Source organism: Hyaena hyaena, unplaced genomic scaffold (assembly GCF_003009895.1).
Source record: "Hyaena hyaena isolate Hyena2069 unplaced genomic scaffold, ASM300989v1 scaffold_530, whole genome shotgun sequence".
Taxonomy (NCBI): Eukaryota; Metazoa; Chordata; class Mammalia; order Carnivora; family Hyaenidae; genus Hyaena; species Hyaena hyaena.
The window spans coordinates 736,118-757,309 of record NW_024081163.1 but is presented as its reverse complement, the minus strand read 5'-3'; the positions used below and the strand labels follow the sequence as shown (position 1 = coordinate 757,309).

Sequence of the window (21,192 nt, the reverse complement as noted above, 5' to 3'; positions counted from 1 at the left end):
ACACAAAAAAAATTAAAAAAACTCATACTTAACAATATTTTAATTTGGGGGTGCCTGAGTGGCTCAGTTAAGCATACAACTTTGGCTCAGGTCACAATCTCACAGTTCATGGGTTCAAACCCTGCATCAGGCTCTGTGCTGACAGTGTGGGGCCTGAAGCCTTTCAGATTCAGGGCCTCACTCTCTCTGTCCCTCCCCCACTCATGCTCTGCCTCTCTGTCTCTCTCTCTCCCAAAAAGTAAACATTTTTTAATGTTGTTTTTTTTTTTAATTTTATTTCTAGGAGAGAGAGAGAGAGACAGCGTGAGCAGGGGAGGGTCAGAGAGAGAGGGAGTCACAGACTGAAACAGGCTCCAGGCTCTGAGCTGGCAGTCAGCAACAGAGGCCGACGCAGGGCTCGAACCCACGAACTGCAAGATCATGACCTAAGTGAAAGTTGGACGCTTAACCGACTAAGCCACCCAGGCACCCCAGTAAACATTTTTTAAAAACAATATTTTAATTTCAATAGACTTGTACAGAATTAATATAAGTGAAACAACTTTATGAGTTTATTATTTGTGTGCCTGTTCTTGTCTTAGCAGGTTAAACCTAAGAGGAGACTCCCCAGTACATGCAATATTAAAGTTCATATGTCACTTCACCAATAATTTACAAAAACATTTGTGGGAATATATCAAGCTATCAATTACTGACAGGGTAACAAAATAGAAAGTAGAAAGTTGCAGTCTTACAGGCTGGAAGAGAGAACAGAGTGCTACAGAGATATGGAAGTGTTTCTTAAAAAAAGAGATGAAATACCCAGAAAATCTCCCATATCTAGCTAGCTAGCTAGAACTAGGAGTCTTTGCTGGTAGAAAGAAAGAGAGAAAGAAAACAATCTCCTTACATGAAAGGCCAACTAAAAAATTTTAAAGGAATGAGAAAACATCAACAATGGATGACAAAACTAGAGGGTAAAAGTTCCATAAAAAATAGCATATATACAGGGCCTCAAAGTAATGCTTCAAAACTTATTAATATAAAAAGGGAAAAGTCCAAGTGTGTGTGGCTGGGTCAGTCAGAGCATGTTACTCTTGAGTTCAAGGTGGTGAGTTCAAGTAGAATATTGGGCATAGAGCTTACTTTAAAAAGTGGGGGGGGGGGGGATAGGAAATGCAAAGGAGAAACATGACAGGCATCATGTTTAAGGACATCACTTTAACCAAGTGATCAAAACTAATACTTGGAAAAATCTATATCAGGTGCCTTCAGATATGGTATACTTAAAAAATATTACTTCAGTGTTACTACTGAAAAGTACGTATAAATCAAATTTAATTCTGAGGAAACATCAGGAAAATGCAAATTGAGGTACATTTCATGAAAAACTCATGTACTGTTTAAAATTATCAAAGCCAATTGGGGCGCCTGGGTGGCTTAGTCGGTTAAGCGTCCGACTTTCGCTTAGGTCATGATCTCGCGGTTCGTGGGTTCGAGCCCCGCGTCGGGCTCTGTGCTGACTGCCAGCTCAGAGCCTGGAGCCTGTTTCAGTCTGTGACTCCCTCTCTCTCTGACCCTCCCCTGCTCACGCTGTCTCTCTCTCTCCTAGAAATAAATAAAAAACATTAAAAAAAATTTAAAAAAAATAAATAAATAAAATTATCAAAGCCAAGATAAAAAAGGATTGAGAACTATTTCAAATTAAAAGAGACTCTTGAACAAGACAAAAGAAATAAATACAATGTGTGATATTAAATTAGATACTGGTCTGAGGCGGGAAATAGCTACAAAGGATATTAGGACAATTGATAAAATGTGAATATGAAATGTAGATTATTAAATAATAGTTCTATATCATTGTTAAATATCTTGATTTGACAACTGCCATATGGTTACATGAGAGAATTTATTTATTCTTAGAATATACAAATTGAAATTTAGGGGTAAAGGAAAGGGGTATCGTCAGGTACTTTCAGATGATACACAGGAATTTTGAAACACTGCCTTGGGATTTTCACTTTCAGTCATGCTGGAGTAATAGGGATCATATTTTCCCTCCTGCATGAAACCATTTTAAAAATGTAAATGAACAATATATATAAAATACTATTTTGCAATGCACCAGACATCAGGAAGTTAAAGACAATGATCCCTGAGAAACAGCAATCAAACAAAATAAGCTCTAGCATTACCCCAGCTTATGACCTTGAAAATTTCCATGCCATGGTACAGAGTAGGGAAAGCCAGGAGAACACAATGCACTCTTGGAGTTGAAGAGAGAGCAGAAAACATGTGACACCATGCTAGCTAGAATTTATAGGACCAAGTACATGAGAATACAAAGTTACACAAAGAGCAAATTCTGGAAATTTGCACAAGGAAACTCTTGCTAATTTTTTACAATGTTTATTTACTTATTTATTTTGAGAAAGAGAGAAAGTACATGTGCAAGCAGTGGAGGGGCAGAGGGAGAGGGAGAGAGAAAATCCCAGGCAGGCTCAGTGCTGTCATCACAGAGCCTGACATAGGGCTCAGTTTCACAAAATGTGAGATAGTGACCTGAGCCAAAATCAAGAGTTGTATGTTTAACCTACTGTGCCACCCAGGCACCCCAGAAATTCTTTCCAATTTTAATCAGTACATGGGTGTGAGGAAAGAACTCAAGTCTAGGGAAAGAATTATCCAACAAGATTAGAGAAGACAGCTATCACTCACATAGCATGGAATAAAGAGACTATTCCTACCTAGCCTAACTAGGAAACCCTAAGATTCATAAGAATTTGTATAGGTAGTGTTCAAAAGAGACTTACTCAGTATAGAGATTAATTAGTCCTACACTGAACAAGTCGTAAAAGCAAGACACACACAGAAAATCAAGTTCCAAGGAACCTAACTGCATTCCAGAAATCAGAATATTTATAAGAAAACAAAAATATCCAATACCCAAAATGGTAAGATAACACAAGGTGATATCCAATGAAAGATTACCATGTATGCAAAGAAACAGGAAAATATAACACATAATAAAGAGATATATTAGTCAATTGAAAGTGATCCAAACTGACATAGATATTAAAATTAGCAGACAAGATTTTTAAAGTAGCTTTTATACTTTCCAAAGCTTTCCATGTTCCCAAGTTTTTATATGTCCAAAGAGATGTGGAAGATTAAAAAAATAAATTACTAGAAATGAAAAAAAATTATACTAAGTGAGATGAAAATATAAATTAGATAGGATCAATGACAGATTAGTTACTGAGAGGGGAAAATTAAATCAACTTGACACAGCAATAAAGCCTATCCCAAATGAAAAACACAGAGAAGACAGAACTTAAAATAATAGAGCTGTAGAATAACTACAGCAGCCAAATATAAGTTCAGTTAGAGTCACCAAGAAAGGAAAGAGAGCAGAACGAAAAAATATATTTGAGCAAATAATGACTAAAAATTTCAAAAGTGATAAAATCAGATATAAGTAGCTCAACAACCCTAAACATGAGGAAAACTATTTCAAAACACATCATAATCAAGTTGTTAAATCAGCAAGAATATAAAAGTTGAAAACCATGAACACCCAAATTAATCTCACTAAAAATTTAAAGATATTCCACTCAACAACAGTGAATACACATTCTTTTCACCTGAAGTGCACTTGAAACATATATCAAGAAAGACCATATTCTGGACCATAAAACAATTCTCAATAAATTGAAAAGCATTTGAGTAATACAAAGCATAATTTCTGACGGCAATAGGATTAAATTAGAAATAAAAGAATGATCCTGGGGAGGGCAAATATTTGGAACTAAATAACACAATTATAAACAGTGCATGGGTAAAAAAAAAAAAAAAAAGAAAGAAATGCAGGGGAATTAAAAAGTATTGTGAGCTGAACAGAACTAAAAATAATACATAAACAAATTTGTGGGATGTGATAAAACTGTATTTAAAAGGAAATTTTATAACACTGAACATATCAGAAAACACAGAAAGGTCATGAATCAATAACCACAGCTTCCACCTTAAGAAATTACAAAAGGAGAACAAACTTAAACTCAAGGTATAGGAATGAAGACAATAAAAATCATGGCAGAAATAAAAGAAATAGAAAACAGAAACACAATAGAAAAAACTACTAAAACCAAATCTGAGAAGGTCATTAAAACTCTAGCTAAAGTGGCTAGGAAAAGGAAAACAAAAATTACTGATATTAAGAACAGTGATAATGTCACTATATATTCTGCAGATATTAAAAGGATGACAACATGATATTGTGGAAAGCTATGTCAATATATTCTACAACTTTTTTTTTCTTGAGAGAGAGAGAGAGACAGAGAGACAGAGAGAGAGCATGAGCCATGCAGAAGCACATGGAGAGGGAAAGAGAATTGTAAGCAGGCTCCATGCCCAGTATGGAGCCTGATGCAGGGCTCAATCTCATGACCATGAAATCGTGACCTGAGCTAAAATCAAAGGTGGACACTTAACCAACTGAGTCACCCAAGCACCCCTGAAATACATTACTTGAAAGACTCAAACTATCAAAGCATACTAAATAAAACAACTTAATAGCCCTTTTTCTCTTAAACAATTTAAACTGATAATTTAAAAAGTATCCAAAAGGGGGGGGCTCAGTGGATCAGGTGGTTAAGAATCTGATTCTTGGTTTTGGCTCAGGTAATGATCTTGTGGTTCATGATTTCAAGCCCCATATCGGGCTCTGCATTGTCAGCACAGAACCTGCTTGGGATTTTTCTATCCCTCTCTCTTTGCCTTTCTCTCTCTCTCTCAAAATAATAAATAAATAAACTTAAAAAAAATTATCCAACAAAGAAAACTCCAGGTCCAGATGTCTTCACTTTGTTTATTATATAAAATTTTTGCAGAAGACATAATACTAATTCTATATGAACTTGTCCAGAATATTGAAAAGGAAGAAATATCTTCTAACTCATTCTGGAGGTCAACATTACCCTATTCCCAAAACCAGACAGAAAAATTATTAGAAAATTCCAGAACAATATCCCTCATAAGAAACAGATGCAAAAGCATAAACAAAATTTTGGCAAATTATATCTAATGATATACTGAAAGGATAATACATCATGGCCAAACTGAGCTCATCCCAGGAATGCAAGATTGGTATAACATTCTAAACCAGTCAACGCAATTCACTGTATTAATACACTAAAAAAGGAAACACAATGTGATTACCTCAATAAATGCAGAAAAAACATTTGACAAATTCAACATCCAATTCTGATAAAAACTCTCAGCAAACTAGGAATAGAATAAAACTTTGTTATTCTGATAAAGGGCATCTTTGAAAAATGTAGAGCTAGTATCATACTTAATGGTTAAAGTTGGAATTCTTTCTCACTAAGATCAGGATAAGGATGTCTGCTATCACCACCTTTATTCCACATTGTTCTATCCAGTGAAATAAGGCAAGAAAAAGAAATAAATTTTGTTCATGATTAGAAGGAAGAAATAAAACTATCTTTAATCTCAAAAACATGATTATCTTTGTAAAAACTCCATTGTAATCTTTTTAAAAGCTAAGAAACCTAATAAATAAACTTGGCATAATTGCAGGATACAATTGTATTTTTATATATGAGTGATGAATGATAACAAAACAGAATTTTTAAAATACCATTTACAAAAACAACAGAAAGTGAAGAAAGGTGTGAAAATCACAAACCATTGCTGAGAGAAATTTAAAGAGGCCTAAATAAATGAAAAGATACACCTTTTGTGTAGGTAGGAATAATCTGCATTATAAAGACATCAATTCACTAGGTCTAGCCCAAACTAAATAGAAGCAAATTACACAAAATCACGAATAGCAGCAGACAAAGACCACTGAGGGCCATCAAAGAAATCTGCCTATCACAGGCACCAACATTACTGAAGTACCTCCACTTTGTTTTTGTTGTTGTTGTTGAATACCCTTACAATTCCTATAAAGGACTCTAAAACTAGATTACGTGGTGTAAATCTTAGGTCTTCTAATCTTGCCAGTCATTTCACTTCCTTGTGCCCAATTTTTCTCATCTACAAAATGGAGATAATAGAACTTCTCTCATGCAGTTATTGTGGTATTTAAAGACTAGGCTTCTACAAGACACTTAAGAATTTGGCACATAATTCAGGGCGCCTGAGTGGCTCAGTCAATTAAGCATCTAACTCTTGATCTTGGCTAAGGTGGTGATCTCACAGTTTGTGAGTTTGAGCCCTGTGTAAGGCTCTGCACTGACAGTGAAGAGTCTGTTTGGGATTCTCTCTCTCTCTGCTTGTCCTCTGCTTGTGCTCACTGTCTCTCTCTCTCTCTCTCTCTCAAAATAAATAAATATTAAAAAAAAAGAATTTGGTATACAATAAACAATTGGATAAATACATCCATAAAACCAATATAAACAGTATACTTACTATTTTTTAACGTTAAGTGTAGATTATAATATACCCTTCTTTAATTTAACTAATTTTTACTATTACAAATCAACCTCAGTTTTAGTCAAAGAGTGTACAAAGATAGGTCATTAAATTGCATGTATTTAGTCAATCTTAGGCATTGAGAGAAAAGCATCTTCTTATCCATTTTTTATTAAAGTTTAAGAAGCAAAAAAAGGTAATGCCTGGGATGAACATAACCTTTCACTGTTAAAAGTATCCCAGATTGTAAAGGAATTTAAAATTTCACAAGTCTGTCATAATTCTTGATTTGAATGGGAACTGACTCTAGATAAACACACTTTGAGTAAGGAATCAACAAACCAGAGATAAGTGAACAAACTGAAAAAGGAAGAAGTGTATAGGTGGTATGGCTAACTAAAAATGAAGAACCACAGTGGTTACAGAATAATATATTTCAGAATGTCCAAATAACAAAATCAGCTCATGTACAAACTGAATTCAAGATTCCTCTGCTGCCTATAAGCTCACAAATTCTTTTTTAAATGTTTATTTATTTTATTTTGAGAGAGAGAGAAAGAGCGAGCTAGCGACCCAAACAGGCTGTATGCCATCTGTGCAAAACCCGATATGGGGCCTGAACCCATGAACCATGAGATCATGACTTGAGCTGAAATCAAGAATTGGAGGTTCAACCAGCTGAGCCCTAAACTCTCAAATTCTTAAAAACATGGTAATAGTTCATGAAAAATTCATCAGTTATTTCCTTAAGGATTAAAAAATCCTAAAATTAGTTTTTTCCTCTGTTTTAATAATCATGAAGCTAATATATAATTCTGATAGATACATTCTATAGAAATTAAGAAAACTTGTTTAAATCCACATACTGTAGACAAAGTTTTAGCAAGAAACTATTTTTATAGCTATTTTCAATCTCGCACCTGAAAACATTAGTTGACTTTAGAAATCCTAATCTCTTTAATATCCAGCAGCAACTAAACAAACAGCCATGATCCCTTAAGAGGATAAATATATTCATTTTAATTAAAGACTGAATTATGTGACTTGATGTGCAATGTTTGCATCTGTATTATGAAATGTATTTATATGTCCTATGCATTTCAACAATGAAGAACTGAAAAGGAAGTATAATTATTAAAGAATAGTCTATTAACAGAGGCATTTAAAAGATCTGCATCTTGAATTTTCAAGAATTTAGTCAAATAAGAGGAATGAAGCCCTGGTATGGGCCACAGTGTAGATGAACATTGAAAATAATATGCAAAGTAAAAGTCAGTCACAAAAGACTGCATATTATATAATTCCATTTATACAAAAAGTCCTGAAGAGGCAAAGATATAGAGACTAAAAGTAGATTAGTGGTTGCCTCAGTCTGGGCTGGATGGGGAGAATAAGGGAATGGGGGATAACTTCTTATAGGAATGATGGAAATACATTAAAATTAATTATGGTGATGGTTGTACAATCTTTAACATATACTAAAAGCCACTGAGCTGTACATTTAAGTGGGCAAATTTATGGTCTATGAATTATATCTCAATATTGAGATATCTACCAAATATATACCAAATAATCTACCAAATAATTACCACCTGTTACCAAAAATAATTTAGGTTATAATTCCTATCTGAAATATATATTGTTACATACTAATATATTAAAGATGGAAAACATGATTCTAATATTTGATAGGAAAAATCCAGGAAATTTATCCATTAGTATGTTCATGTTAATTGCTCAACATTGATGCAAATACTACACTCTATGTCACTATATTCCTACTGATTTTCAGAGTATAAATAGATTTCTTGAATACTTTTGCCACAAAATAAATTTAGACATTGTCTTGACTTTAAATTTGGTGGAAATTTCTTAGCTTCCCTTAAAAATATAAATGTTTTAAATAATATGTCAAATTGTATATATGTATTCCTTAGTAGCCATTAATTTACAATTTCTCAATACAAAGTTTAATAAGAATAATATGAAAGTTTTGTAACAACTTTTTAAGTATATATATACAGTCCTATTTTATCTTCTTAAATTCTATTTGTAGAGTTTCACGTAAAAACTACAAATCATTTCTTGATGAAGTTATATACGTTTCATATTCAATCATTTTTAAAAAGTTACCAAAGGCCCCCACATATTAGACATCTGTGCTACCAATACTGATATGGGTACTTGCAAGCTGGACCCAGCAACAAGAGAAATCCCCTCCATTGTGACATACCTCATGAAAGAAGAAGATATCCAGTTGGTCCCTAGTCACCTTTACTGCTGCAGACAAATATAACCTTGGCCACTGAGTACCTCTGCAATCTTGACCAAGGCTAACCTCAGCTGACAAAGGTGTATAGAGACTACATTGCTGGAACTCCTCCAGAGCTAGAAACACCATACTCCATTTAGCCAGCACCCTTATGCCCACCCATAGATGAAGATCTTTCTCTATTAAAACCATTCCACAAAATCTGGAAGGAGTGCCTTCCATCCATCCAATGCACAGACATCACCACAAATCTACAGAGACAGGGAAAATCAAGGAAATATGACACCATCAAATGAATAAAATGATTTTCCAGGAAGTGACTACAAAGGAATGGAAATCTACAAATTGACAGACAAATAATTCAAAATAATTGTTCTTAAAAAGTTCAGCAACCTACAAAAGTATATATATCCACAACTCAATGCTATCAGGAAAAGAATATGTAATAAAACAATAGATTCAAAAGAAAGGTCAAAATTATAGAAAAGAAACAAATAGAAATTTTCAAGCTGAAGAATGAAATGAATGAAATTTAAAAATGTGACAGAGAGCAACAATAGCAGATGTAATTAAGCAGAAAAAAGAAACTGTGAACTTACAAACAAATCATTTACTATTACCCACTAAAAGAAGGAAAGCCAAAAAACACTGATGAAAGCCTATCTAAATGATGGGACATCATCATATGAAATAATATTAGCATTAGCAATAATAACATGATGAAGAGAGAGAGAAAGGGGCAAAAAACTTATTTACGGATATAACAGCTGAGAACTTTCTATATCTGGGGAGATATATGAACATCCAGGAAAACAAGGTGATCATACTGTACACCTTAAACATAGACAATTTTGTTTGTCAATTATATTTCAATTTTTTAAAAAATATCAGATAAAGCTACCTAGCATATAACAAATGTTCATTATATACAGGAACATATAAAAATGAACAAATACATATAAAATTAAAATGTATGTATATATATAAATAGTTTGTAATATACTCTATGGTGTTAATGCAGTATTTTTGATAACAGATAAAACAACAAAATTTTAAATATTTTGTTTTGCTTATTTATTTCTGTCCAGTCATGGTGTTCTTGTAGCTTTGTAGAGCACTGTTTTAAATTTATATCAAATAAAAAAAGAAAATATTATTTGCTAAGTGAAGATCGTATTTTGAGTCTTTATATTTTTTCAAAAGTAACTGTTATTACCTAAGTAACTATAGTTTCAAATGGTTTTCTGCTTAAAACATACAAGTCCCTAAGATAAAGTTTGTCCTAGTGGAGATAAACATATCTATCAATTTTTCTCTAGAATTCTCAGTAAACACAAAATACATTCTCCCTAGTGAGCTGACATTTCAGGCAAACATAAATCATGATCTTACCTATAAATAGTGAAGTCACAACGTTGAATATGTTAATAAATTACATGAAGCAATGAAAAATTTTAATATAAACCATCTATAAAATTCTTATAATAATTTTCACTAAGAGTAAAAGTATGATTTAAAGATACATTCAATGTCACAAAGCAAAAATATATAAGGAAGAATCAAGCATGGTAAAACATACAATAAAAAACTCTGAATATTAGAGATGATATTCATTACATTTAGATGTCACTGCATGGTCCTAATAATTCAAAGATAATTAGACTTTCAAATAAGTAGACTTTTAAATAAGCTACAAGTTTCTCTGGGACTTTACCACAATCCAAAAAGGCATTCTATGCTGTCCCAAATAGACGCTTTTCTAACCTCCACTATATAATCAATCTAAATGATATATATGAGATATGAACTCTTTAAAGTACTGTCCTATTAAATTCTGATATCATTTCTAGGGCTAGTGTGACCATTAAGAGACAAGTTTAAAATGAAAATATTATGTTCAAACCTCAGGCATCAAAAAGGCACTCAAAGTAGCTTATAGAAACAAGGAGAGCTCTGCATAGGATCAGAAAAATATGTGGGCCAATTCGGAGGAACAAGTCAGACAGCTGAATGTTGTAGCCAGTGCAAAGAAAAGATGGCTAACTTCTCAGACATATTTCACTACTTAAATACTTATAAATGTGCTATACCAATAGCTACTATCATCTGATGCAAAAGTTAAAAATTGAATGCACATACAATAACAAAAATGTAAAGCACCAGGAGCCCACTGGGCATTGCCTTTTGGAGAGGCAGGATTTTATAAATATAAACACAGAAGCCAATGTAAATATTCTGTGATCATTTTGTTAACCATATATCACAGACATTTTCCTGTAGTAATTTCTTGACACTAATCATATCCACATATATTTTTAGACAAAGGTTTCTATATTTGCACAATTCTTAGTATATTTTTAACTCCTCAAATATATTTGGGAATCATTCCAAACCACAAGACTCTGAGGAATTGCAGAATTTATCAGACTGACATGTCAACACATATGAATATAGAACCCATACAATGTTGTTTTTATTCAGCAAGCATATCATAAACAAAATTTTATGATTTATGATGCCAGGTAGATGAAATCAATTAAAGTAATTATAATTGTTAGAAAAAATAAACTTTAAAACTTTAACTCTACAACTTAATTAACAGCGATATTTTTTAAAAAGCTAAATTCACATTATCTTCTGAGATCTCAAGATTCTGATGCCATATAACTTTATACTCCCTCCAAAGAATTTAATGTAGAGTCAATGGGCATTGCAAATTAAAAAGAAATGACCAAGGTAACAAGGCAATTCCGTTTCACCAAGATAGATTAATGCTTCCATTTTGCTTATTATTTTTTTAGTACTGATAGAAGGTCAAAAGACAAGCTCATCTTTAAATGATTTAAGCATGCTTCTCACTAGTCATAATTAGGGTATAAAAAACTAAGACAGCTATAATGAAAGTATAGTATAATCACAGTATAATCAAAGAAGATAGCATCACCAGGGTTTGAGCCCTGAACTTTATGTGGCTAGATGATGATCTTTAGTGATTTAAGTATTTTGAACTAGTTTTCTCATTTTTCACATAGGAATAATAATAATTATATCTACTTCACAGAGTTCTTGTTGGAGAGTAAGGAATAAAAGGACCTGAACACAGTTTTCTAAAATTGGAAAGAAATATACAAATTCATTGGGTTATCATCAAATAATAATTTTGCCTAAGAAGCAAGTTATTCAACATATAATAAATCTGCTTCTTTATACCATAATTAAAATATTTTTAATTAAATAAACATTTGTCTAAGTAAATTCTGTAACCCTTGATCTCTTTGCTTTTAATACTTTGGAGGTAAGAATAATTAATATATTTGATAATCAAGAGTGATGACTCATTTTTGTTTTTAAAATATAATCTCATACTTTTTAATCTTTGTTTTATTAACTACTTCAATTAATAAAACATATGAGCTTCCAATTAAACTTTATGTGTAGACATCAGCCAGCAGAAGGAAAGATGTTCATTAAATTTCTAAGTCAACTCTAAATCTGTTCTTTTTTTTTAATTTGATTCATTTGATGCAAACACAGTAAGAATGTGATATATTTTCTCAGTGGTGAATAACAAATTACCATTTTGTTTTGAACATACTTATTACCTGAATGAGGCTTTAGATAGAACCAAATATAGTTAAAATATTAAACATAACAATCAAAGGTAAAATATTTGCAACAAACCATACCTAGTAATAAGAACAGCATTATCGTGGTGGGCAATCCCATTTTCTGGAATGGTGTTTCCATCACTTTGGTGAGAGAGAATGGATTTCTGCCATTTACAGAAGCTATCGAGGGACTTGTCTGCATGGTGGTTTATCTCCAAGTTTGGCTGCAATACAACATGCATACCAGAAATGTTCCAAACAAATTACTAAGGTCAGTTGTTAAAACTTTTTAAGACTAAAGTGGGACTATAATTAGAAGCAGTGGTTTCTAGGAATAATCTCTTGCCAACTTTTATCTCTGTAATATCTGACCCTAGAGTTTAGTGTACTATTGAGCATTCTTTCTAGTTCCAGCTTTAATGATAATGTGAATAAATGTGATTATCAGCAACCAAAACCACTATTATTAGATCTGCCATGCCAATGTTCATCTTTCTACCGAAACATAGAGCTAATATACATATATACATATAGCTTTAACATGACATAAGAGGTATATTCTTATAAACTATTTAAAATTTGCTTAAAATATTAAATGCTTAGGAGTGAAAATTATATTCAACTAGAACTTGCTAAGAGGAGCAATAATAAACTATTTTATTTTATAATACATAATTCTATGGCTTGTCTGTTAAGTGTCTTAGATTTCTAAACTAACTCATTCTTACCTGATCTTCTGTAAGAACAATTAACCGGGCCACTATAATATTCACAACGTTTCCTAGGCTGGAATCACGGTAAAGTTTGGCAACCTGACCTCCAGAAAATAAGAAAAGACACAAAGTCAGACAAAAATCATAGGGTGCTTGTTTAATTTTTTTTTAAGAATGGTAAAATAATTGTTCATAAATTTAACCACTTTGTATATACAAAGACATTATTTGATCTCATATCACTTAGAATACTACCCTCAAGATGCCTCCATAAAAGATTTGGTATACAAATCTACCTCAAGAAACATTTTCTCCTAAAACTGAACTACAAATAGTAATTAAGAGGGTGACCTGATGTTTCAAGTCAAATAAAACCTTTTAAACATGATTTAATCCGACCCATTCAAACAGTCATATTATCTGAAAATGAACAATAAGGTCACCTTTACATTTATTTCCTATGGAAATGAAACATTAATATATCATTTTTTTCTCATTTTAGACAAGTATATTCTTAAAATCATTAATTCACATTAAAAATCCATGACCTTAGTCAAAACCACAAATTAAGTCATAATATTATATAGAGGCATCAAACTTACAATATTCATCACACTCAAAATGTAATGTTCAATGTCTTTGCGGCCATGGTAGCCCACCATCATTTTGTCTGCCACTACCAATGTCTCCACAAACCGCTCAATGCTTACTGATCTCTTCTGTCTGTGGCGGATATGCGTGCCATTAATTGGTAGTGAAGAAGGAAAAATAGATGTGTCATTCAGCCACCAAGGTTTGGCACTTCTTATGAGGTCTACAATAAAAAAAATTAACTAGTTCAGATAGGTTCACTAATTAAACTTACTTATTTTCAGATCTTTCATATAGACACACTTGTCATAAACTCCCTAAAGTAATAAGATTTTTCATAATGAGGAAAAGGGATGAGGAAATGCAGTAGTGAGAAAATTAAATTCTTTACTATTTTCAAAACATTTTATCCGAAAAAATAAACATTAATAACATATAGCTGCTCATAAAAATAAAACAAAATAAGCCCAAAGAATTACTTAATAAAAATATAGTTTTAAATAATAATTTCATATTATTCCAGTGAGCGATTATGTCATAATACTTTTAAATATAAAATATGTACTTTTTAAAGTTTTTTTTAAAAAACAGCTAGGGCATTAACTTTCTAAACACTCTAAAATAGTTTCATTTTATTTATTTATTTTTTTTTAAGAAAGAGAGAGACAGAGCACAAGTGTGGGAAGGACAGAGAGAGGGAGACACAGAATCTGAAACAGCTCTGAGTTGTCAGCACAGAACATGGGGCTTGACTCAGGAACTGTGAGAGCATGACCTAGGCCAAAGTCATAAGCTCAAATGAGTAAGCCACCCTGCTGCCCCTCTAAAATAGTTCTGATGAAGAACATTAACACCGCAAAAATCTATTCCTTTTTTTAAAGTAATCTCTACACCCAACGTGGGGCTTGAACTCACCACCCCATAATCAAGCATCACATGCTCTACCAACAGAACCAGTCAGTCTCCCCACAAAATCCCATTCCTAAGATGCTTCTCAGTATTTATTTTAAAAAATTTTTAACGTTTTGTTTATTTTTGAGAGAGAGAGAGAGAGACAGCGTGAGTAGGGAAGGGTCAGAGAAAGAGGGAGACACAGAATCCGAAGATAGGCTCTAGGCTCTGAGCTGTCAGCACAGAGCCCGACGGAGGGCTCGAAACTATGAACCCCAAGATCGTGACCTGAGCCGAAGTCAGACACTCAACCGACTGAGCCACCCAGGCGCCCCTCAGTATTTATTTTAAAGTATTATCCTTTTATTAAACTTTCTTAATTATAGCAATTCTACTGCCCTGGAAATCTCAATGCTTTTTTTTTTTTTTTAAGGTTTATTTATTTATTCTGAGAGAGAGGGAGTGAGCATAAGTGGGGGAGGGGCAGCAAGAGAGGAAGAAAGAATCCTAAGCAGGCTCAGGACTGTCAGTGCAGAGCCCCACTCAGGGCTTGATCTCATGAACCACAAGATCACAACCTGAGCCGAAATCAAGAGTCAGTTGCTTAAATGAATGAGTCACACAGGCACCCCTAGAAATCCCAATTCTCAAAGACTGTGAATTATTTTTTCGTTTAATTTTGTGGTGTACAACTATTTATACTGACAGAGTACCCAGAATTTTTCTCTTCTAAAACCTAGAGGTAAATGGTGTTAGAATGAGAGGCGAAAGATTATGGTTCTGGCATGACTTGCTTTAAACCACATTTTACTGTGGATTACAGTTTAATCCTTTGTTTTCTAGACCTTTGGTCCTTCAGTACACAGGCAGCCTTTTAGTACTATGCATCTGTAAACACTTGACTCATTTATATTCATCTTTATTTAATAAACTTTAAGAGGTACAGGTCCTCTGTATATTTCACTTTCATATCTGTATGTTGAGTAAGAAGTCTTTCTAACATCTACTTATTGAAAAATTTAGTGATGAAAATCAGGTTAATTTATATAATATGCTTGACAGAAATTGGCAGTATTCTCTATTATTTTTCTAATTTCTTCAGCCTTTGCCTTTTAAAAATTACTTTGATAAAAGTTATAAATTTTAAGAAATAAGAGATGGAAATGACTATGAAAAGTATCAGTAAAATATTTTTTTAAGCTTATATAAGTTAAATAAGCATTTTTATTCCTAAAGGTCAAGAAAGGCAGAGACATACTACTTATTTCAAAAGTATAACTTCCAGGGGCACCTGGGTGGCTCAGTCGGTTAAGCTTCCAAGTCTTGATTTTAGCTCAGGTCATGATCTCACGGTTAGTGAGTTTGAGCCCTGCACTGGGCTCCACGCTAATGGCATAGAGCCTCTTAGAAGTCTCTCTCTCCCTCTCTCTCTGTCCTTCCACCACTACACATATTCTGTCTTCTCAAATTAATAAATAAACATGAAAAAAAATGTACACCTCCCAGACAGCCAATAAGTATTCCCCGATTCTAGAAAGACTCTTAAGGAGCCCACCATGACTTCTTATTGCTCACACTTTGTATGATCTCTTCCCCTTTAGTGTGGATAGGACCTGTGACTTGTTTCTAAACAGTATAATAGAGCAAAGATAATGGGATGTGACTGATTATATATCAATGAGTACATAATTATGTTACATAATCCTGTAGCATTTTTTTCCCTAGAGTCCCTCCCTTGCTGGCTTATAGGAAGAAAGCAACCAAGTTGGTGAACTCTACATGGCAAGGAACTACCACAGCCTCTGGCAGACAACCAGCCCCAAACTAAAGTTTTCAGTCTTATAATAGCAAAGAACTGAATGCTGCCAACAACCATGGGAATAGGAAGGTAAATTCCTCCCAAATCAAGGCTCCAGATGAGAACCCAGTACTGGCTAAGTTGATAATTCATTCATGTACAACTTTTGTCCATAGCAACTATGAGATAATAAAACCATATTGCTTACGCCACTGAGTTTGTAGTAGTATTGTGCTGAAATGGTCAAAATCCTTTCTGCATTAACATAATTCCAATTTCTTTTGCTTGGTCTTCCATGATCATAAAACCACTCATGTATTCAAATCATCCTTGTTTTCCCTTTCTCTGGATGGACAGCCTAAATGTCTAAATACAGGATTTAACTTCAATGATTTTGGTCATTTTCACTTCTCTGCTCCATTCAACTTCTCCTTATATTTATTTCAAGTATTATGAAAAAAATTAGATATGATTGGGCAAAATAAAGATAGCAACAGTGTTTCTCATTAGACAGCATTCAGTATAAGGTAGCTACTGTTATCATCATTTTCATAAATCTCAGACTTATATTGTTAGTTTGCTTATCACTCCATCAGATAAATGTATATATAATGTCTTTGATGCACATTCTTTTTTTTAAGTTTATTTATTTATTTTGATAGAGAGCAGGTGCAAGTGGGACAGGGCAGAAAGAGAGGGAGAGAGAGAGAATCCCAGGTAGACTCCACAAGGCCAGCATACAGCCTGACGCAGGGCTCGAATTCACAAACCATAAAATCATGACCAGAGCTGAAGTTGGACACCCTACTGACTGAGCCACCCAGGACATTTGCAAATGGAAAGAGTATTATATGCAAAAAAAACTGTACTATGATGAATGAATGAGTACAATTGAGATGTCTGGTTTCATTTTAAAGATTAAATTAATCCAGCATGATTAGATCATTACAAACCAGTATCTACATTCCATAATTATCAAATGACTGTTTAATGTTAAGCTTAATCATCTGTAACTAATATCTTTTTTAGTCTAATATAGAATACACAATTGACTTGTTTTGTTTCAAAACAAAGATTAGTAGATATTCAAATGATACTCATTACATATGCTTTGCTCAATTTAATTTTGCATAAAATGTGAAATGTTAGAGAGAATATTCCTCCATAAACATATACAATAAAGAACTTTTCCCCAAAACCAAATACATGGATCTTTTTGCCATCTGAAACAAGATCTTCAATTTTTGATCAATCTCAACATATTTTTAAATACATACATTCACAATTAATGCATTGACCTGCTTTATTTTTCACTAAAAGCACTATTACTTCTTGATAGTTGGCTATGTATTTATTTGTCTCCTTGACTCTTTTTTTTTAGTTAACTGTCTCTATTCACTAGAATACAAGCTTCATGGGAGCAGTAACTTTTCCTGTTTTATTTATTGCTGCATCCCCAACATCTAGAATAGCCTGACACATAAATGCTTAATGAATATTTATCTAATAAGTGCATATGTAAATCATGCAAGTATAGAGACATAATATCTATATCAATGGATAATGAGAGCATTCGGTTATCCCTGGGTAATGGTAAAGGAGCAACTTCCACTTCCTCATTTTTCTTTTTACCCCATATTTATTAAATTTTCTACAAAAAGCAAATATTTTTCATAATTTTTTAAAAATTGATAGCATCATCTAATTAGAATGGGAAAGTTTATATCTAAGATAAATATACCCACTTTCAAAAGCATTTTTCTCTTATATTTTGATATAAAATTACATTCCCAAAAACCAGTTAATTGGCAATTAACACCCATAAATGCACATGTCATTTGAATTATGCTGTCAAAATAGTATCAAAATTAAGATCAGTAGCTGTTTTTTAAAATTTTTTTAATTTTTTTTTTTTTTTAATTTCTGAGATAGAGAGAGAGACAGCGTGAGCAGGGGAGGGTTAGAGAGAGAGGGAGACACAGAATCCAAAACAGGCTCCAGGCTCTGAGCTATCTGTCAGCACAGAGCCCGATGTGGGGTTTGAACCTACAAACCGTGAGGTCATGACCTGAGCCGAAGTCAGTCGCTTAACCGACTGAGCCACCCAGGTGCCCCCCTTTTTTTTTTAAATTTTTTAAATTTATTTCTGAGAGAGAAGATCAGTAGTTCTTAACTAGATATAACTCAAACTCATTAAACACAAAATATTTTTTTCTAGTGATATTCGTATGGAACTGAGGGAACTACTATAATTTTTTTCCACTCATGGGAATCCATGAAGTGTTTGACAGTGTATAATAAAACCAGATTTAAGAGACAGCACACTAAAGACAGAATAACAAACCTGAAGACAGGAAGACCAGTTAGAAAGTCATTATAGTGGTATAGGTAAGAGATGACAGGAGTCAGAACTAAATGGACTGGTGTTAAAGGTAACAGAAAGGACCAGTTAATAGATTTAAAATGAGGCAATAGTCACAGTAATCCATTCAAGATTTTTCAGTTATTCAAGAATATCTCACTGACCTGCTTTATTTTTTGCTAATAGCACAGTAATCTAGGGGGAGAGACTGTGGAAGAAAATACATTCCCCCAAAGGGGCAGAATTATATGATGCAATAAGAGTGGATTTGACTAGTGCCTAAACCTTTGAAAAAGAAGGATCTGCCCAAGTAAGGCCAGTGAATAATAAGACAGGCACTTCAAAAGAGGATAATTTGAATATCTAAGGGATAAGAGATATTTTTCAGAATATTATGAAATCTTTTAAGTATTTTTGCAAAAAGTGATCTTTATGATCGTGAAGTAAAGAATCTCATGTTATAGCAAAAGTGATGGGAAAATTATTTCACAATAAACAAGTAAATATCTGAATCCTAGTTTTTCAAGAATTTATATATAGTTTTATTTATAGCCTAAATTTTACTAAATATAAGAAAACCTATTTGTATAATGTTTAGTTTCATTACTCAATGATTTTTTTTCACTGTCTCCTATGAAATTTTATTTCATGTTTTAAGTGGATTCACTTTAAGTCACCTTTTTCTAGTACCAATTATTCTTCATCAAGAAAGACCTTCTAGAGATTATCCATGAAAAGAATATGCAGAAGGAGAACAGTCAGTTGAAGAAAGAACTTGAAAGAACACTTATATTTAAGGCAGAAGGAGCCCAAGAAGCATATGGATATAAAACTAAAGAGTGATGCATCCACTAATTTCTAAGATAAACCATTTTCTTTTTTATAAACCTACTTGTTGAACCCATCCCATTCTTTTCTAAAATCACTTGTTGGTGAACTTCTCTTTGTATTAAGCTAAAACCTGCTTCTGAAATACTCTACCCCTACACAAAACAAACCTAATCTTTTTTTTTTTTTTTTTTTTTTTTTTTTTTTTTAAGATTTTAAGCAATCTCTATACCCATTGTGGGGCTTGAACTCACAACCCAAGATCAAGAGTCACACACATACTCCATTGGCTGAGCCAGCCAGGCACACCTAATCTTTTTTTTTTTTCTTAATATAAAAGCTCTTTATATGCTAGAAATAGACATCTCAATAATAACGATAGCTACAATTACACTGAGCAAACAAATATGTGCTGAAAGAAGTACTCAGAGAAGTAGGGGCATTTGTCCAAAGCTAGAAAAAGCCTATATTCTTTCTTTTTTTTTTTTTTTAAGTTTTAAGTATTTATTCTAGGTACATGTCCACTGTTGTATGTATGGGTTTGCAAACATTTTCTTTCACTTTGTAAGTTTTCCTTTATTTTCTTTTTTTTTTAATAGTTTATTGTCAAGTTGGTTTCCATATAACACCCAGTATTCAACCCCACAAGTGCCCTCCTCCATACCCATCTCCCCCCTTCCCCTCCCCCCATATCCATCAGTCCTCAGTTTGTTCTCAGCATTCAAGAGTCTCTCATGGTTTGCCTGCCTCCCTCCCCCCACCCCCCATATCCTCCCTTCTTCTCCCCATGGTCCTCTGTTAAGTTCCTCCTAATCCTCCTATACGTGCAAACATATGGTCACTGTCCTTCTCTGCCTGACTTATTTCACTCAGCATAACACCCTCAAGGTCCATCCATGTTGCTACACATGGTCACATTTCATAAAAAGGCTGGTTAGATGCCACGAAGTAGGTGGCAATGCCTTAACCATATGCGTGTTGTCAGGCCTGAGGGCCTCTTCCATCCTTGTCAAGGGGAGTGCTAATCTTCTCTCCTTTCATACAACACAAGCCTATATTCTTTCTACTATGCTAAGCTATATCCTCTATTCTGTTAGTTTTCTAATCTTTAAACTAAAGAGCCTCTTAACTCATTACCTCTAGCCTTGCTCTTCTCTCATTCAGTCTCCATAGGACTGCCAGGATAAGATTTCTAACCCCCAAATCTGATCATGTGATTTTTACTGCTTAACACCTTTCAATGGGTTTCCACCACACTTAGGATAAACAAACTCTTTAACATGGTTTAAAGCCCTTTGTGTCTTGGCCCTCCTTGTTAATTCAGTTTCATCTCTCATGGCCACTCCTCACCCAATGCCCACTGTGAAATTCACTCCTATGCCAACAGCCCACATTCTAATACGTTATCTTGTTATAGGAACTGGTAATGACTGCAATGTGACATTCTCTCTTTTGGTTCAGAACCTTTATAAATGCTGTTTCCTCTCTACAGAACAGTCTACCCACATTTGCTCCACTTCTGGACAGCTACCTTCTTTCTCCCTCAGGTCTAAGCTTAGTGGTCACTTCTTCCATGAAGCCTTTTTTTTACTGCTAATGTCTCTGCTATGTGTTTCCTTTTTCTTTCTTTTAAATCATTTATTCTATTTTATTTTTTTAATGTTTATTTATTTATTTTGAGAGAGACAGAGAGAGAGAAGATGTGAGGACAA

The 21,192-nt window shown here is 33.5% G+C and overlaps 1 protein-coding gene and 1 non-coding gene across 2 annotated transcripts in view; both read right to left on the bottom strand.

The window, feature by feature from the left end:
- Positions 1-21,192, bottom strand: part of LOC120247563 (A disintegrin and metalloproteinase with thrombospondin motifs 6) — a 161,247-nt gene that overhangs the window by 125,996 nt on the left and 14,059 nt on the right. Inside the window, exons 4-6 of the mRNA XM_039255536.1 lie at positions 13,613-13,824; positions 13,026-13,109; positions 12,376-12,521 (exon numbers count right to left, since the gene is read on the bottom strand). Of these exons, the coding sequence (XP_039111467.1) occupies positions 12,376-12,521; positions 13,026-13,109; positions 13,613-13,824 (442 nt within the window). The remainder of the gene's footprint in view (positions 1-12,375; positions 12,522-13,025; positions 13,110-13,612; positions 13,825-21,192) is intronic.
- On the bottom strand, positions 20,403-20,528 carry LOC120247566. The gene has a single exon (XR_005532350.1). It is a non-coding gene; the product is annotated as a U6atac minor spliceosomal RNA (small nuclear RNA).